This window comes from Taeniopygia guttata, chromosome 1A (genome assembly GCF_048771995.1).
Source record: "Taeniopygia guttata chromosome 1A, bTaeGut7.mat, whole genome shotgun sequence".
Lineage (NCBI taxonomy): Eukaryota > Metazoa > Chordata > Aves > Passeriformes > Estrildidae > Taeniopygia > Taeniopygia guttata.
In genome coordinates this window covers 4374672-4394944 of record NC_133025.1, presented here as the reverse complement: position 1 = coordinate 4394944, position 20273 = coordinate 4374672, and the positions used below count along the sequence as shown (strand labels likewise).

Here is a 20273-nt window from a genome sequence, read left to right as displayed (position 1 = left end):
GAAACAAAGGAGAAATATCAAAAGGATACTCAGATAAAAAGTGTTATTTTAGTAGAAAATATGAGTGCACTTTCAGGTGTAATAGACTAGATTTAAAATAATTTCAAATGCTTCTTTAACACATCTGCAAAAACCCTTATGATTTTATGTAGCTTTAAAAAAAAAAACAGCCTAAAAAGTGATTAATTTCCCCTAACCTTTTTGTAAGAGCTGACATTTATATTACTGTTCATACAATGCTTCATAATTTGAACTGTCTATCTGTATACACTGTGCTCATAATCCTGTAGTTCTCACAAAATTACTGGAATCAGCAATATTTCCCAGCAGTTTCAAAAACAACCGTTATCACCAATGCCCATTAATTAAAAAGTAACTCTCCTTCACAGCTTAAAATCTGCCTTTTCAAATTTCAGAGCAACAGAAATAAAAATATCTTCCAGATTATTAAATTGGACACAGTAAAGCTATTTAAATATATTCCCAACGTCATGAACTATTAGAAAAAAAAAAAGGTTTTTTAATAATATAGCCCCAATCTGCCAGGCACTGGCAGAGCAGGATGGATGAGAGGAACTTACCAGTGATACCAATCATCGCAGTCATCACAACCTATCATTGGACTGCCATCATCTGGCTTGTTACAGCCAGGACAGATCCAGATCTGGTTACCCCACTCGTCTCGGATCTGGTGCAAAGAAAAAGCAAAGTTAGCTGGTTTTCAGGGCTAAGCAGGCAGGAAAATTGACATAAAAAAAAAAAGAAAAACCAACAAATAAAAGAGGTTTCTTGCTTATCTGGCTAAGCCATTCAGCAGCCCCTGTTGTTATGTGTGAATTCTCTGATCATGAGAGCTCCGTGTTACGTCTTAATTGATTTTTCTACACTGCTCATGACGACAAAATCATGTATTTTCCTGCACTGTCCTGTAAACCAGTAAAGCCAGTTACACCACCCAACCTAAGCACAGGCATTCACACACAGAGCCAGGGCTTAAGGACACAATTCCCTCTCTGTCTATACTTTTAAAATTCGACCCTGTTAATGGCAAGCAGGAGCCACGGCAGCCTCCTGCGTAAGATAACAGTTCTTATGTGCATGTAAAATATACAGCGCCGTGTGTATATATTGCTGCATTACTTATTAGCCAAAGTCTTCAACTCCAACGAGCTGATAAGATCAGGATATAAAAAAAGTTGTTACTGAGTAACTTTCCATTCCCCTTATGACATTTATGTCACAGTACAATTTACTAAAGGGTAAATGAAACAAGAAAGGCAGATCATTTACAGTACTGGGCAGCTGCTCACTGGGTTCATCATATGCATTTTTTTAATGTTTATATCCTGCTTGACCCATTGTTTGTATTTTTAGATTTCCAGTGGTTCTTGAACAGCTCTTTGCTAAAAACATACAAGCAAAATGTCACAGAATCCACCTAAAGGAGTGCAATTAACAATACAAAGTACAAAATGTCTGGGGCATTACCCTGACTCCATCACTCCTTTATGAAGATTTGCACATTATCGCTGAATCTCAAAAGCAGAAACTGTTTTGTTCTCAGCTTTTGTGCATTTACACATATCTCAGGCAATAACCTTTTGCTATCTGTACAGCTTACAAACACAATATTAAAAAGTAGCAGATGAAAAGCCCCAAATGTTCTTAGTAAAAAAAAGAAAAAAAAGAAACAAGCCACTACAACACGGTGGTCTGTACATCTTACACCACTTCCTGAAAAATCAATAGGAATGTACCAGAGCTGCAACCAACACATCACTCTTCCCTGATTCTTCTTAAAGCCCTGAATGTTTTTGTGGTTTAAAACTCAAAAATACAAGTCCCAGGAATACTTACCAGGGAACAATCCCCTTCCCAACAGAGATACAGAGTAGGCACTATCATAAAATTAACTCAGTTTCCAAGCTGATTGATTGCAATAATCATTCCTATCTACCATCTAATCTCACATCTGCAAAGTAATTTTAAGTTGCTAGAGAAGCATCTGCTCCCCAGGTGAAGTGTCTGGGCTCAGAGTGAAGAGGTGCAGAGGCATTTTGGTGGGATAGCCCTGCTGGGCAGAGAGGGGATGCTGTGCCACGGTGCTGCAGAGAAAGGATGCTGTGGGATGTTGGGCTGAGGGCCACAAAACCTGCCTGAACACCTGGCTGCACCCCAATCATCCCCCAGCACAGGCACCTCATTTCTGGTGCTGCCTGTTTTGGGCACTGGCCCAGCCAGGTGTAGGTAGCACTGCCAGATGTTGCCCCATCAGTAAAGAGACACCCTAACTTTTCCAAACTTCGTTTTTCAGGTATTTTTTTCCCCTGCAGGATGCCTGCCTCAGGCTCTCAGGGGCTGGAGAGGGGCAGGGTGGTCTATAATCACAGAAACCTCTGCCTGTTTGTTAAACAAGAACTTGGGCCGCTGAATAAGGTTATTAAAAATATTGCATAACTTCTCATTCCTCAATGAGCCAAGGGTCATGCAAGGAGGCACAGAGTGGGATTACTGATTGCTGTGTTACTACAAACCACTGAGAGCTCATGAGCAGAGAACATGGACTGAGATGCTATCCAACAGGGAGATGTATATCCTTTCTTTTTTGAACTATAAAATCACTCTCCTCTCCTCCCCTGCAGAAGGGAGTTGGGCACCTCTGTCACACTGGTTCCACTCTTATCTCTAGAACAGCTTTCCCATGTGATCTGAAGAAAATAATTTTGTCTCCTGTATTTCCTTCATACAAGAGGCTAATAGTTATTAATAATTCTCTTCTCTCCCAACCTCTCTCTGAACATTTTGACTTATAAATCTGTCACATCAGGTGTCTCCCTGCATGTGCACATAGTTGGGTTCTAATGCAGTAAATAATGTCATCAAGTCAGGGCAGGATGTTGTAAAACACCATTTTCACAAGGGCCTGGAGTGATAGGACAAGAGGGAATGGTCTTAAGTTGAAGGGAGGTAGGTTTATATTGCTAAATTTAGGTATTAGGAAAAAAATAATTACAGTAAGGGTGGTGAGACACCATATAGGTTGTCCAGGAGGTGATGGACTTCCTATCCCTGGAACTGTTCAAGGCCAGATTGGATGGGGCTCTAATAACCTGGCTGAGTGGAAAGTGTCCCTGACTGTGGCAGAGATGGTCTTTAAGGTTCCTTCCAACCCAAACTATTCTGTGATAATCTTTGGTTCTGTGACAAGCAAAAATGACCTGGAGCCTCCATATCCTCTGAGTTCTCCATAAAGGTGCTAAGTGTGTTACCACTGGAAGTATCTCATCAAAGTGCTAGGTTTTTCTTTTTAAAACTAACATAATCTCTCAATTATTTCCTTTCATAATTACAGAAAAAAACGGGATGTAGTAGAGCATTTAGGAAATGATTCTCCCTTAAAGTAGATTTTGAAACCTTTGGGCACTACTGTAATAATAATAATACTAGTGACTGTAATAATAAGAGTGACCGTGGGTTTACACCTGTGATACCAAAGGTAAGGCTGTATCCTGCACCCTAAGGATATGCAGAGCCTGTGTGACGTTGTCCAGTGCTGTAACTAACTCAGGAGTGAAATGTAGCAGCTGTTTAAATAGAGACCAGTAACATGATACAGCAGTTTAAGTCCATCAGGGAAGCACCTTTTCATTAGAAATGCAGGGTGGATTTATATTAGAAATAAATACTAAAAAAGAATCATAAGAATAAAAAAAAAAAAAATCATGCATACATTGCAATTCAAGCACGGCAAACTCAGTAATAAAAGTAAGCTTTAGGTGTTTTAAATGGTGAGATTTTTAAACTGCAGCTAAGCAAGGTGTCACAAATCAAACTGGAATTCAGCCAGGACAGGAAGGATAACAACACTGCTACCCTTGTGTTGCTTTTCAAGCATCAGGAATGCTCAGGACTTCATTTCACACAGCATTTAAAGCAGAAATTCTCAGCAGCACAGCAAGCCTTGTCCTACCCAGACATATATCCCCATTCTTTTAAGGAATGCAGTTCCTACACCATGCTACTCAAGAGACTTTTCTACAAGAATGAAGAATGCTACCGGACACAGGCCAAGTTCAGAGCATGTGTCAAACACACAAATGAAGTGTAGACCAATGAACAATCTACAGACTTCTGAGATGCACAAACATTGCAATTTCTGTATGTCGAGGAAACCAGGAAAGAGATTAGTGGACTCTACACATTTCAAATGAGGGCTAAGTCAAGTTCTTGATGTTGTGTGAGGGTTTTCTACTTTACCTGACTGACAGCAAAATCTATGGTGAGTCTGACATTTGAGGTTTCAATTCAGCACTTTTGAAAGCACCTATAAAAAACCTCCAACTCCGAAAGTAAGTGCTCTAGCTCGGCTAGCAGAAAATATCATATGGGATATAACTGGACTTGTTAGAAGGAACTTAAATTTGGAACTGGAAACCAATGAAAAATTCAGTCTAAGTCGTAGTGTTTCAATTAAGTTATTAACCCCTCAAAACGTGGGTGTGGAAACAAGGGCTGGATAAACAGTAATTTAACAGTGTTAAATGTGTTACCTACCACGTAAGTACTGACGGTCTCCGTCACCACGCTCCGAACGGGAGCTTTGGAGCCTCCAGCTGCTGCCATGGCTGGGGAGGGTGGTGGGATCAGGACTGGAGAGATGGTGGCCTGTGGAGGAGGAGGAGCTGGAGCTGGAGGAGGGGTGACGTGCACGGGAGCTGGCACCGGTGACGGCACAGGCGGAGGGGTTTTGGGCCGCGCCGCGGGAGTGGAAGGTTTGGCCTCTGGAGCTGACACCACTTTGCTGATGACTCTGTAGGACCAATATTGAGAATTGTTAGAGCTGATGGGAGAGAAAGCAACGACTGATCACACATTAGAGAGAAAGAAAATATAGAGCAGATAATTCATGTCACCCTGGAGTCACCAAAGAGGTTGTTTCAAGCCCACAGAAGCACTGTTGTCACTGCTGCACCCATCCATTTACAGGATAAAGCACAGAGCCATTATAAAGTGAATGCCAGGACACCCTGAGCCAGTCTGGACCTCACTGTCGTATAAACATTCTCTGTGGCTTTACTAAACCTTGTTTCGTTAAGTTTTATTGCATTAGCTCAATTTGTGGGAAATATTAGAAAGGAAAGTTAATCAGCTGTGAACAGCACTGATTTTAATCTTCAAACTGAGAGACGATATCATCCTGTTAAGATCCTACATTAGGGGGTTCTGCAAATATTTGCTAGTTTGGTATTTCTTTCCCCAAATGTTTATGGAATCAGCAGTGGATCTAGTCAGGACAAATAAATGACGCACACTATACACTCAGCAGTTAAAATATTGCTACTTACTCGAGTAGCTGAAGTAGACAGGATGTAGCTCTAGTAAATACACTGTATAGAACAATCTTGCCCAGGAAGGAGGATACATAGAGGACCCAGCCTTTATTAATGACTGTTGATACACAGTATTATTGATGTGCATGCAATTTCAGAGAAAAGCCAGAAAAAGCCCTAACTACAAGGCCCCAGGTTAGAAACATAAAGAGAAAGAAAAGGATGTTAAAAAAACCAGAATAAAAACAACTCAAAAAACAACCAAAACCTCAAACAAAACACAGAATAGGTTGATTTGTTTGACCACATTTTCATAAATCATTTAACTAAATGGCTTCTATTTGAATGGTACCTGTGGGAGTGTGATTGATTTGTGATATGTACGAAGAGGGTGATTGGAAGAAAGGTTAGACATCCCAGGGACAAGGATCATTTAAGAAAGTAAAAAACTGAGACATCAGTAGAGAAATCACAACAAAAATCAAATTGCAACAACTCCTCAGAACCAGGAATGTGTGGCTCCACTGTCAATGGGAATTCTAAGTTCAACTTTAGAGTTTATTGCAACTCCGATGGCAGTATCACTGCAACTGGAGACATTGTCTGAATTTCAAGTCAATAAAATTCCAAGTTACCATTTGAGAAAGGCTTGGAATACTACAGTATGTAATGCCTGTCTGAGATAATGGTGTTTTTTCTCACAAGATATGCCACTTGCACTACAAAATCAGAACTATGGCAAGTTATAGTAAAAACATACTTGGTAAAAGGAAACAAGAGCAATGGGGTTGGTAGTCCTGCCTAACCCCCAGCTGCAGCATCACATCTTCTGTGAATGAACAGGAGAAGAAAATCCAAGAATGAAATCTGAAGGGTGATAGATGATTCCTCCATCAGCAACACTGAAGGCATTCACACTACATATGTACCAAGGATTGCTTCAGACACCTCTGTGGGGCTCACGCTCTGTATACGTATCAGTAAAGTGCTAGACTGTGAGTCAAACTGCAGGAGTCTTAATTTATGTTGTCTGTGACTTGCAGAAGGAAGGAAGTTCTACTATCAGGCCATCCTGGGAGCAACCTATGCATCAACGCCAGGCTCCTTCTCCTGTTAGTGGGGAACATCCAAAACCCCACTGTTATCTCTCACCAAGGAAGTTTTCTCTTTGGCTCATGATGTGTTTCTGGCTCAGTGAAAGTCTCAGTGTGTGGCTCCTGGGGCTCCTGCCAGACTTGCCATACCCAACTCAGACTCTTCTTCCGTGTCTTCCCCATTCCACAAACAGCCCTGGCTCCCAGTGCTGAATGCCTAGGGCCTTGGTTGGTGCCAATACTCCCCTAGTTTGCAAAGCTATCCTCATGAGCCATCTCTCAATAAACAAACTCTTAGCTACAATAAAAGCAAAGACAGGGGCTGACAGCAAAATATTGGCACAGCAGAAGTCATTTGTATGGGTTCAAACATCATTGCCTCTTGTTTCCATGCCTCCCTCTCTTACCTCCTGCAAATAAACAAAGTCCTGCTAGGAGTTTTTCAGGGAGTCAACCATCCCCAAGTCTAGACTAGGAGATGTATTAGCTAATAGGGATTTAAACACAACTTTGCACGCAGTGTAAACAGTTTGAAACAGGTGTTAGCTAATACAATTTGAATAAGAGTGACCATGCCCAGCTAACACATGAAATTAAATTACAGAGTTTCTTGGTGCAAAGCCAGGTTCTCCTCCTGCACAGGGTCTTCGAAGCCACTCTGCTAATAACTGCAGAAGCAGCAAGGAACACCACATGTGAAATCTTCCAAAACTACAAATATTCATTAGCGAGCGACACACGCTCATCGATTGGCTGGCGTGCCTGAAGTGTGCAATTAGGACATGTTCAGTATATAGGGCAGCTTGTTTATCTTGATTTTAGAGCTCAGTTATCAAAACAGGAGATCGGCATTTCAGAGCACGCTTGGGCCTACCACTCCCTTGGGCTAATGGAGTTCAGAGACTTTAGACTCCAGAGTGGAGAAATGAATGGTTTTGTGCTGCACCATTAGAGGTGATGGAGTAATCTCAGCGAGGGTGGTTTAGCCTGTCCTGAAGAAGGGGCTGCACACACGGAATATGGAGGTGGGGAGAAATCAAAGGGAAATAGCAGTCCCACGACTAATAATTACTGTTACTTCAGACTTGGACAGAAACCTGATATCAAAACACTATGTAAATGATGGCAAGATTTATGGGCTCTGTTTTATAGACAGGAAAATTGAGGCACAGAGCTCACTGCAAGTAGGCGGCTCTCACTGCAGCAAAGCCCCGATCCTCCTGGTACCTGAGTCCTGCTGGGATTTAAACTCTTCCTTGGGACATACACATATTGTTACCTTCTTTCCCAAATGTGTTTTCATGTGTCCAAAGTCATCACTTAGTCTGCAAGTACAATACTACAGAAAACAAACTTTCACCTCCTTCTCCACACCAATCCAAGAACTCTAAAACTGAGGCTAAATGAGTATTTTTTGCAGAAATCAAACACAAATGAACATCAACCACCACCACCACAATCAGAGTCGTGAGACAAGAACTGAATTTCTCTGCAGCTGCTTGCCTGGCAATGTACCACAAACAGATTCTACGCCGAAAGATAAAAGGTCAATTAAAAGTTGTTTTAGAATCAAAACAGTTCCTCCAGAATAAAGGAGTGTGAGAAAACCTTTGGAATAGATGTGGTAATAAGAGCCTCTATAAATTGTGACTACAAGTTACCACTCCCTTTGTAAAAAAAACCCCTAAATTAATGTAAGCACTGTGTATTTGGTTGTGTCCAACCTAAAGTCACTCTGGATTTCGTTCTAAATGCCAGCAGGAGCTGTTCTGCTCACAGAACCTCAGTGTATTTATCACTAACACATGCACTGATTTGTCACAGAGTGCCTGGTAGTAACCAAGAAAAAAATATCTAACTGTAATAAAAAGGGGAAATACCTGAGGGATGTAACATTTCAAGTGGAAGGACAGAAGGACAGAGAAATCCTTAAATGCCATGATTACCAATTATTTTTCCATATTGTTTTTTTATAACCCTTTTGCTGAAAGAGCAGAGAAGAAAGCTTCCTGATAAAGGCATTTTTAAGTTTTGTTTCTCACAATCTTTTCCAGTGCAAACACCATTTCAATGCAATAGGAGAACTTAATTCTCATTGCCATTCCTGCTCAATCAAGGCTGTGTTGGGGCCAAGACAACAGTGTGTAAAACCTGAATCTCAGCTGAGGAGCCAGATCTCATGGAATCAAAGGATGGATTGGGTTGGAAGGGACCTTAAAGATCTTCCAGCCCCAACTCCTCTGCAATGGGCAGGGACAGCTTCCTCTAGACCAGGTTTTTCAGAGCACCATCCAACCTGATCTTGAACACTTCCAGGGACAGGGAGTCCACCACCTCCCTGGGTAACCTGTGCCAGTGTCTCACCATCCTTACAGTAAAGATTCAATACTTATCTACTGGTTTAAAACTCTGTCCAACCCTGCTGCAAGGGGAAGGAGGAAAACTTCACTGACGTTTTTCTGTTTCTCAGGAGGGCAGAGTGAATGAAAACCCATTTTAACCATCACTCTGGAGCAAGCACCCTGTTCACAGTTATAGTTCCAAACCCAAGCAGGATGAACACCAAGTGTCAGCTTGCAGGCAAAGTGCAAATTCCATCAAGATTTGAAGTGTTGCAACAGGTCAGTTGGTTTCTAATCAGCTCTAAGTGGCAGGAGCTGTAACATGCTACACCTGGAGCAAAATGAAGCTCCAAGGTGTGAAATGGTTTCCTATTTTTGAAAGTAATTTATTTGATTTCATTCTGATCCTTACAGCAGAAAGCCCCATTGACTGCTTCACCTAAACACAGGGGAAAGACATGCACCAGAAGGAAATGGCTTTCCAAAAACAGGATATGGGCCACAGGGTGCAATGAGTGCTATGGGCAATGAGCTCTAAAAAAATGCTGTATCAGCACTTTGAAAGATCTAGTAAAAAAATCACAGCAATCTTTGTTTTTCAGAGGCAGAAGCTGTTTCCCTGCTCAGAGGAAAAATGTAACATTTGAAAAGTCCTAATTCTTTTGACCCATTTTTAAGCAAGGAGAAGTAGCTAAATGGGTCTCTGTGTCTAGGAAAATGACACAATCAACTGCACTGACATAACTGAAACTGGTGTAATTCACTTGGATTACCAATCATATTATCTATTAGCTTTGATATTCCCTTATTGATATAAATGCCTTTATGCTAGAAAGCAATGTAACTATTTTGTTTCTGAAAAATCTCATCCCTGGAACTGAGACTGTTGCACCTAAACACAGAAAAAGACTTAAACACTCTAAGACCTATGGGTAAGAGTGTCAAAAACACCTAAGGAAATCAGGAAATTTCCATATGGTTTAGATTCTTCAAAGATAAGAGGTGATTCTGAAAATTTTATTCTAGCCCTGGAGGAGAATCAGTGTGATTTAAGCTCTGTAATGTAGGTTAATTCCCATATTACTTTTAGAAAGGGAAATTTATTTGCTGTTTCATACCCTGCTGAATATTTTATTTTGTGCAAACAAGTCATATTGGCAAACAGAAGCTCAACATGAACCCACTGCAACCAACTTGTGAGTTTGTGGAGTGCCAGAATGCACCAAACCTCCAACGAAGCCCCAAGCAATTTTGCAAGTGAAAAGACCTCAGCACTTTAACATCACCATGTGGTATTCTTCTCTATCAAGGAAAATGAACTTTGAGCACTAATTCCAAGAGAACATCCACTTTTTTGGGTGCCTGCCTCTCCCAGGTACAGCGTGTTGACCTTCAGTGGTGCACAGGGAGATCAGCAGCTCATTCTCCATTTCAACAGAGCTGGGGAAGGGTCTGGAGCAGAAGAAGCAGCTGAGGGAGCTGGAGGGGTTCAGCCTTGAGAGAAGGAGGCTCAGGGAGGACTTTATCACTTACTAGAACTCCCCACCAGGAGGTACAACCTGGGGGTTGTCATTTCTGCCAAGTAACAAGTGAAAGGACAAGAGGAAATGGCCTCTAGTTGAGCCTGAGCAGGTTCAGATTGGATATTAGGGAAAATGATTTCATGAAAAGGGTTGTGAAGCACTGGAACAGGCTGCCCATGGCAGTGGGGGGTCACCCATCCCTGAAAGTATTTAAATGACATGTAGATGTGGCACTTCTGTACACACTTCAGTGATGGACTTTGCAGTGCTAGTTTAATGGTTGGACTTGATGATCTAAGATGTCTTTTACAACCAAAATTATTCTATGATTCTACTATTCTAACATGATGGTAAAGCCCCAAAACAACTGGATATTCAGCCCAGCTGACATTTCCAGCTAACTCCTCTGCTTTATGGACAATGCACTTTTGAAACTGAATTACAGGTTTTCTACTGTTTATTTTCCCATTACTTTAAGTGAAACAGAGTTCTGCCCTTGGCCTTCACCCTCTGTATCTATATACTATATACTATACCAGAGTATTTCTCCCAACAACCACAAGAACCTTTCAGTTGATGACTCCTAAATCTCCCTCCCATTTTCTCACCGTTCTGACTTACACCTCTGGATGGTTCACTGCCAGTCTGACAAAACAAAACTGAGCTGGTAGCGTGGCGTCTTGCTATCTTTCATCTTATTTTTTTCCCTTATCATCAATAACAAACATCTTCAATGTTAAAACCACCTGGCACCAACCCCTTCTGCTGAGTTCTCAAGAGCAAAACCAGAATGTGGTAAAACATGTTTATGTCAATGAGCTCTTTGCAAACTTTCTCTTCTGTGTTCCCAGCAAACTGCCTTTTATTGTCATTTGTTTTGGGAAATGTTATGGAATGCATGATCTAGGAGCTTGCTTATAAACCAGTCCTATATCCACCCTTTTTAGTGAGAATTGGTATAGAACATGAATTGTATTAACTACCAGAAAGTTGGACCAGTATGGGTTTAGAAAATATTTAAAGCTGTAATTTTCAGCTTGTTACCAAGCTTGTTTTTAAAAGAAACAAGACAGACAGTCCTGGACTTGGACATTCTGTACAGCTAAAGATCAACTGCTCACAGGACAACTTCACTAAATTCAGGTAGGACCATCTGTTCTTTTGTGGCTATTTATTTATGGTCTTTTTGTCCACATCCAGTTCCCAGGAACTATCCCACAAATCCTTGGGTCTGTGGAGTTTCCTCACTTTTGTTTAAATACCTCAGTAAAAGAGCGAGGAAAAAGAAGCACCTCTGTCAAAGACAAGAACAAATCTGTACCTTTCTCTTGCAGTCATACTCTATGGAAAGTTTATTTTTGAAAAAAACACCCATCCACCTTTCTAATCTTTGTCATATATTTGATCAGTTTCTGTTGTGCTTCATAAGGGCAGCTGCTCATGGACATTTACACAAGCAATTCCCTCATGTGTCTAAACCTGCCAGAAGCATTTTTAAAAATTGTGGTATACAGTATACAAGTTTTTTGGTTTTTTTTTTTTACTCTTGAGCAATAAGCAGCAAAATCAAACAATCTCACAGTACGTTGTTTTGTTTTCTAATGACTCAAGCCTTTTTATGGATTCACTTCTGGAGTCATCACCAATGTGGCCAACAGCAAAATGAAAATAATTTGCCACAGACTGCTGCCTACCATAAACAGGATGAATAATTAGTTGGGGTGGCTTCAGTAATTAAGTAAAATAGAAGGAAGAAAAAAAACTAAAGGCGACATCTGAAGTTGTAAATGTAATTCATGCTAAAGGAAGAAAAAGCTGTGCTAAATCACCTCTAGAAATATAAACAAAAATTAAAATTTACTTGGTTTGGTAAAGGGGATGCATGTCCTTCACTTTTTTTTTTCATGTAAAAGCTGCAATCCTGCAGCAAGGGAGAGGCTGGGGAACCTCCACCAAAGTGAAAGAGCCTTTTGGATGGATACAGGACCACACATGGGGATTTTACAGCAGGATTTGGGCCAATATGTTACACTAAAAAAGAACAATTGGGAAAGGGATATGAATCATAGCTGAGACAGTATCTTCATTAAAATACATTCAGCATTTCAAAAGGCACCAAAAATCAGTCCTCCAGCTCTTATAATTTAAAAGACCACAGCACAGAGAAATGTGGGTATGTCAGTAAATACACTCACAAAGATTGATGAAAGCTGAAAAGATCACTGGAATTCCTTCAGCACACCTTGGAGAGGAGCAAGATCATTTTTCATTACTCTGCCTCCTCACTTAGGTGGTCTATTGATCATATCAAAAATGATTTCACCATTACATGCTCTTTTACAGCACAAGTTGGATTGACACCCAGAGCAGTAGTTCTGTCAACGCACAGTTAGCACGTCCTTTCCCTGCTAAAATAATTGGGATGTCCATTAGCACAGCAATAAACACAGACTTTTACTGCTTGGGCTCAATTGTTTAATTTTCCCAAACGCTGGTTAGCCCTTCTCCATTTTTCTCCCTCAAGTATCACTTTTTTCCCCCCTCCCCTCCTCTTTAATTCCTCAATGAATTCTCCTCTGGAGCTTTCCCTTGAATAAGCGACGTCTCGCAGGGTAACCAACACCGCCCACAGCTGTGTCCCACAATGGCCCCATGCTGCTGCCACTCCGTCTGCCCAAGGCTTTGGTCACGGTGCCTTAACTGCTCCAAACACTGCCCTTATTCATCAAAACGTGCAGAAGGAGGGGCTTCCAGCAGGATTCCTTTACCTGTTTCCCTACCACAAAACAGTGCAATAAATGGAATGGGTCATGAGCTACTTGGCTGGTAATGCAAACCTAAGGCTTGACAAGTCAATAAAAAGCCAATCCTTCCCTCCCCAGCCACACGTAGGGAGCCAAGGCTGGAGGCAAACAATTTGGATGTGCCTGTACAGGGAGTTTAATGAACTCCATCATTCAGCTTTTGTGGGCAAACACATGAAGACAATAATGTAAATTATCAAAGTCTGACTAGTGCACCACTAAATAGCACCCAAAGTTCAAAAGTTTCTTCACACCCTCTGATTTATCTGCATGAGAACAACCCTATTAAAAACTGAACCTCCTGAATATACACTAAAGACGATTCTGTAACAATCGGGTGCATTCTTGGAAGCTGCATAGGGCAGGATTCTAGTTTAACTCTAACTAGCAGCAAAGTCTTGGATATCCAGCTTTTTTTCCCCACAACTCACACAGAGCTTGAACAGTTTTAAAAGAACATATATTCATGTTACAGCAGCAACTCAGTGAACTTTGGGGAGCACCAACACAGTCCTTGCCTAATTTCTTTCTTCAGCTAGGTCAATAAGAAGCATATGGATGTATTTGTTAAAACCTTCATTTTTCTTCTATCCTTTCTTGGTGCCATGACCTTTCAAAGTCTGATTGTGTATGTGTGTGTGCAGTTTTCCCAAGAAAATTCAATCTCTGGAGAGTTTGCAACTCAACTCTTTTATAGATAGAAGATCCCTCATTAAGGCATCTCTTTTTGGTGAGCATACACTTGGTGGCACTCTGCATGCTACAGGTGAGACTGTATATTTCTGTGGGATTTCAAAAAGTATGAGTGAAGAACTGATTTACTGCAACTTTGTGTGGCACTTAAAATAACAAATTCTTGAGCAAATAGAACTGAAAGAGGGAAGGGTTAGATTGGATACTGGGAAGAAATTCTTCCCTGTGGGGGTTGTAGAAATTCTTAGATGGATAATCAAGAAACTTGGTGTAATAAACTAGGTTCTCCAGTCCTCCTCGACCCAAAAATATTCTTCTGGGTCACTGATGTTACAAAGAGAGGTCACATCTATGATCACATGATAATTTCTCTATCTTAACCCTTTGTTTTGAGATCCTCCACATAGGATGTCAATTGGTTCTGCTCATGGCTTTTGTCATGAGGGTACCGTGCAGCTGAATGAGCCTCCACACAAAAATAAGTTGGCCTTGGACTGATAATATCCTATGAAATAATAGAAATTTTTAGTGGGGCCAATTAAATATTTGGGTAACAATTTTTTTTCATCACTTAATCCTTTTAGGCTTTTATCTTACAATTCACAGGTTATTTAATATACATTTTTATAGGCCCACACACATACGTATCTGAGCATGTGTGTGACTTCTTTTTGGAGAAAGTCACATATCTACTCACTTAAAAAATATAGAAGGGGCAATTTCATTAGAGCAACAGGTCAGGTTTACCAGTTAAACATTGTTAAAATGCCTGTCTTTCCCCTTCTTCCTGTCTGCTTTCCAGGTTCCCTGCTGATGGCAGAGTTATGATACAGGTCTGGAGTACAAGTCTGAAATTTAAGGTAAATTTGGAGACTTGATTTCACAAAAAAAAAAAATATATCCTGCTTCCAGGGCACAGAAACACTGAAACAGCAGTCAGTGAGTAGTACTGTGCTTTGTGGTCTGGCATTAGTGTCAGCAGCCATGTGTTTTTCCTTAAAAGCTGTATTTAAATGTAGAATAAATTTATCGGAAGTATCAAACATTACAGCATGTACTTTTGCTGAAGTTTATGTCAGCTGTAGTAGTAGCTGGAATGTCAACACCTTATCAATAGATATGATTTTAAAAAACTTATGTGTATGAATAATGAAAGTGCTTAGGAAAAATGACAAGACAAAAAGAAGCCACGATGTAACTGAATAAAAGTATTAAACCCTACTCATCATTTGCAGTTCATTTAAAATTTAAAAGTCTGTGTTTTTTGTTTTGCTTGTTTTGTTTTGAAAAAAGATAGCATCAGTGGTTCCTTCCTATACTAACTCAGTTAGCAATCTACCTTGATAACACTGGAATGGAAAAAAAAAAAAGTGAAAAACCCTTCCAACATATCATTCAAATCATATCTAAAAAAGTGGTCATAAATATTTTAGAACCCAAGCAAACCAATAAGAGCAAGGCCCATTAAGGATAAGATCTTTTACAACAAATTAAATAAAACAATTTATTGAAGCCTGGACTTGAGATAAACTAGATTTACTAGCTGACCTTTTATTCATTTAAAGAACAAAATTAGCTCTAATTGCATTAGAATGGAATCCAGTAAATTTCTTCTAATGTGGCATCCATGCAAGTATTGCTGTAATTGTTTACAACTAAGATGGAAATGCTTTGATAATAATCTACTTTCTTCTTGTTTTACTGTGCAGTTAAAATACTTGCAAAAAAACTCTTAAGTAGGGCAGTTTTTCCAATATTGGTTTGTCCATCCTTCAGCAATAATACATTTTCATGTCTATTAACCCAATGTTGTTAATAGCCACTTCTTTTGAGCTGATGCATGTTGTAGGAATATCTGCACTCCAGACAAGCCTGAATGCAAGTATTACTTTGACTCTGGGATAAAATATGTACTTTTATTCACAAACACAAGAGAAAAGACTTTTCTGCTGTTGCTGTCACTCCTTTGTACACTGGTCGAAGCAGAGGAGTCAAGAAGTAAAATTATAAAATCACAGAATGATTTGGGTTAGAAGAGATCTTAAAGATCATCCAGTTCCAACCCCTGCCATGGGCAGGGACACCTTCCACTATCCCAGGTTGCTCCAAGCCCTGTCCAATCTGTGAAGGGATGGGGCAGCCACAGCTTCTATAGGAAGCTCCCCCAAATAAATTAACTTCCAATTGAATAGGTACTTGAATACTTCCAAAAGCCTCCAAACAGCTCTTCTCCCTAACAGAGAAATTGAAATAACCAGTTTCTCCATCTAGTTTCTACTCATATCAAATTCTAGGAATCCCTAAATATTTTCCTTGCACCTTTCCATGGAGAGTCATGATATTCTCAAACAATCCCATGCCAGCTAACTCCAGAGACAGGTTAATTGAAAAACAACATTTTTATATGATAATTGCCAGATATTTAGAACCTCATTACCAACACAGATGAAACATAAGTTTAACTTTCCCTTACTGTAACACATTAAAAAGCATTTCTTTCTGCCTATTATGATCCTCAGATGGGGGCCAAGGTGCCAAGATGCAAAAATTAATCTGGAATAAAAGTGAGTTTCCCAAAAGCCCATGAAACAAGATGTCAGAGCCACTAAGGGCTGGCAGGGATGACAATGATGCACCCACATGATTTGTAGCAAACAGATGGAGCCTCTCAAAACAGAAGTCCCCTCTCAAAATGTGTGTGGGTATGAGAAACACTGAGGTGAGGTAAGGTTGGAAGATAACTGGTGCTTAAATATGGCTTCAGAACTTTAATTCAGAAGTTGAAAATATGACTTAATTTCCTCTATATAAACACTCTACAGTCCTTTAAAATGCAGAATTTAAAAGTATCCATGTCTCCTCAAGGAGGAAAATGGATTTGTGGGCTTTCAAGGGACAGCATGTCCAGCCATGCAAATTCAAATCCTGTTCAGAAGGACAGACAAGTATTCTGAGACAGCTGGAACTTTGTACAGCAACCTGAGGCATAGAAATTTTAGATCACACTCAAATACTGTGAAAGGAAGAAAGCAAAAATGGTTAATAATTGGGGTGTGGGTGTCCCTTAGAAACCAAAGAATGACATAAGTCCTTTAGCAGCTTCAAACCAGTAAAAGCCAGGTTTACCTACTGGGGAGAAGTAGGACAGCAGAGAAAAAGAAAATAATCATCAAAATCCCATTTAACTTCTAGAGCAGAAAAATTAGTGATTAGGAGGTTTAGTTCATAATGTCTCTATAAGAGAAACAACTCCATTAGCACTACTTAATGTGAGGAATGGAAATGAAAGATCTGTTTACCACTGGACATGAAAGTGTGCTTTGTGCCATGAAATCCACATGAAAAACCTGGTTAAAAGAAACCCTTCACATACAACACAGGACCAGCCTAAGGAGCCTGGTGACACATGGTTTCCCCAGCCTCTCCAGCCTCCTGTTTATGCTGGATGATCTCAGGATAGAGATCACCCTATTTATGCTCATCCAGTACAAAGTAACTATTATTTGTACAACAGCACCCAATAATTAGGGAGCTAATGAAGCAGCACTTGAAATGCGTTAGGTACGCTCATGAATAATCATCAACAGTTATAATAAAACAGATGTGTATAAAGGAATTCCAACTGTTATGTTTTAAAGCATAAAACAACTGTTAGCTGGGGAGTGTTGCGAAACTTAGCTGTAGGTTACACTCAGGATAAGTATCCATTACAGAAACCTCACTAAATGGCACTGGAGGCACCATACCAGCCTGGATGGAGTCCTGGAATCCATGCCTTAGAAAGACATGAAATGGGACACACAGGAGGATGGATGGAAGGTGATGGGTCTCACTTGGAAAATACACTTTGCTGCATAAATGTAATTTGCCACTAATTTTTAAGCTTTTCCCACTGAAAAGAGCTCCCACAAGTGCCAGAGGATGGACTGTAGTGAGCATACACCTCACAGATGGATTTATTTGTACTTACATCTTGTCTTGGCCTGCGCCCACTCTTAAAGTCAGCCGAGGAATAACCGGTGATGGAGCTGGAACAACTGGTTCCACCTTTATCTGTACAGAGGAACACAATCATCAATCAAAGACTGCAAGCAGACTCCCAAAATATATTAATTACATGAAAGCATTGATGGAGTTAACCAGAGTATATCAACTTAATGAGACAAAACTACGACAGACTAATCACTGTTCTCTCACACTTCGTCCCGTGGCGTGGATAGGTCTCAGTCTGCAGGGACTTCCAGCTGTAGCAATTCACAAATACAAACTCAAAGCTAAAAAAATCAACTTGAAATTTTGCTGCATTTGTACCTCCTGATACAATTTGTTAGCAAATCTTCCTGATTAAGTACTTTTCTAGACATGAAACTTCCCAGTTTGTTTCCAAACAATGACATGAAATGCTTTGATCTTAGTACTCAAACTTGTCAGGCACATATTGGTGTTTGCATGTTTTTCTGAGATTTAAATTCACTTATTTCCCAGATTCATCACATAAATGTACAATGATTCTCTTGAATCAAAAGGAGAGACAAAGGAAGCAAATAAACTCCAAGCTGAATTCACCAACACTGAATACTTTATGAAAGTTCTTATCCACACAGGCATAACAGCCATTTCATTTTACTGCAATTAGGCTGAGGTTTTTAATGACTATTTTTCCAGTGGCCTGGGATTCCAATCTTGGTATCTGGTGGAGTTTAGAATACTTGAATATGTCCTTGAACTTATGGAACCAGTATATGCCAAAATTACCAACTCCCATTGAGCTACTGGTTTGCAAAACCTGTACAGAACGACCACAGATGCTACAGCTGACACTCTAATGATTATCCAGGCATTAATTACTCAACTTATAACCATATATGACAAGTATATATACATTATATATATATATATATATATATATAGATTCATATAAAAAGAGAGATGGAGACTGATCTCATTTTGAGTATGTGTGTCACCATATTTAATAAAACAACCACTTGGCTAAATCTGCTCCAGGAACTTAAGAGACAAAACTAATATGCATACACTAAATGGAAATCTGATCAAATCTCCAATTCCATAAAGCTCTCACAGAAAAAGGGAGGGCAAGAAACCAATGCAAAGCACAGAATGTAGAGTGGAAGAGAGCAGGCCAGAGTGGGAGGGCTCAAGTGAGACTTATTTTGAGAAAGGTAATAACAAAATCTTGTGCCACACATTTTGGCAAGAGAATTAGAGCTGCTCTCCAGGAGATGTCTAGGCCAGAGAGAGAAAGAGAGCACCCTGAGTGGTGCTGCTGCTCTGACACAGTGAACTGTGCTTTGCAATACAGCTCTCCATAGATATGGATTAGCTGATTTCACAGGCCTCTCTGCACTCTTTGTCTATGTAGAACCATTTTTTGTTACATCACTCCTCTGGAGTGTTGCAAGAGCTTTTTCCCTCTGAAGCTTTGAATGCCTGCCACAATTTCACTGCCATCTTCCATAGGTGAGTCTTCTCTGTTTTCCCAGCATCTTAACCTGCAACATCACCCACTGCTTAGAGACTGAAACTGAACCCTGGTACTGGAGACTCAGGACCATGGCTTTGCACAGCCTATCTTGCCTCTTTTCCTGCAGGTTTCTCCTCCTTCTTTAGTGCCTCTTTTGAATACAAAACGTCTCAGGACAGGTACTGCTGCTGCAGCTTCCAGCACACAGCACAGAGAGATGCCCACACCATTTATAAAGGTCCTTGGTCCATTCTAAACAATGGTGGTGTGGGCTCACGGGGCAGAAGAAAAGCACAGAAACCACTTCTTTATGCTCAGATACCAACATCAGTCTGCTAGGAGAGGAAAACAGGGCTCCACTTGAAGGCTAAATTTTATCCTTTGATACAAGAGGACAGGAAGCATCTTTCTACAACATGGGTTTGTTTGTAGGGTTTACATCATTAGACCAGGGAGAAAACTAAGGAGCATACACAGTTACATCCTGCAGAGCTGGGTCTTCCTCTACACTGATGACAGGATTTTGATACAGGAGCAAGAGCAGCTTACTTTGGGGCAGCTCTGGTAAGCCCTGCCCTGATGTAAGGATGGCTCCATTTCTCATGAAGCAGTTCCTCAACTACTTTAGTTTCCAGCTCAGCTTATTAAGGTTAGCTGAAACTGGGTCAGCAGCTGCTCCCTGAGCTGCTCAGTCACTCCTACAGCATGCCTGGTAATCTCTGGAGTACAAATGGGGTGTAACTGCTCCAAGTGTTTGCTTTTCATTTGGTGGAGCTCGCAAGGCAGTGCCCCAGATCTCCTTTTCTGGCTCCGTGGGCAGCACCCAACACCACTGCAGGGCACGGAGCTGCAGGCAAGCCCTGAGACAAAGCTTCTCCTCCTTGGTGCCACCACCAAGCACGAAGCCTTCAGCTTCTGTTTTCTGCCATTTGTGCAGTGTTCAGTTTGCTGCTCTGTATCTCTCAGCAACCCGGGGCAAAATTCCAGGAAAAACTTGATAAAAAG

General features: G+C 40.6%; 1 protein-coding gene across 1 annotated transcript in view; it reads right to left on the bottom strand.

Annotated features, from left to right (window-relative positions):
- Nucleotides 1-20273, bottom strand: part of TAF3 (TATA-box binding protein associated factor 3) — a 113058-nt gene that overhangs the window by 2302 nt on the left and 90483 nt on the right. Inside the window, exons 4-6 of the mRNA XM_030290349.4 lie at nt 17757-17839; nt 4555-4810; nt 582-688 (exon numbers count right to left, since the gene is read on the bottom strand). Coding sequence (XP_030146209.4) covers nt 582-688; nt 4555-4810; nt 17757-17839 — 446 coding nt within the window. The remainder of the gene's footprint in view (nt 1-581; nt 689-4554; nt 4811-17756; nt 17840-20273) is intronic.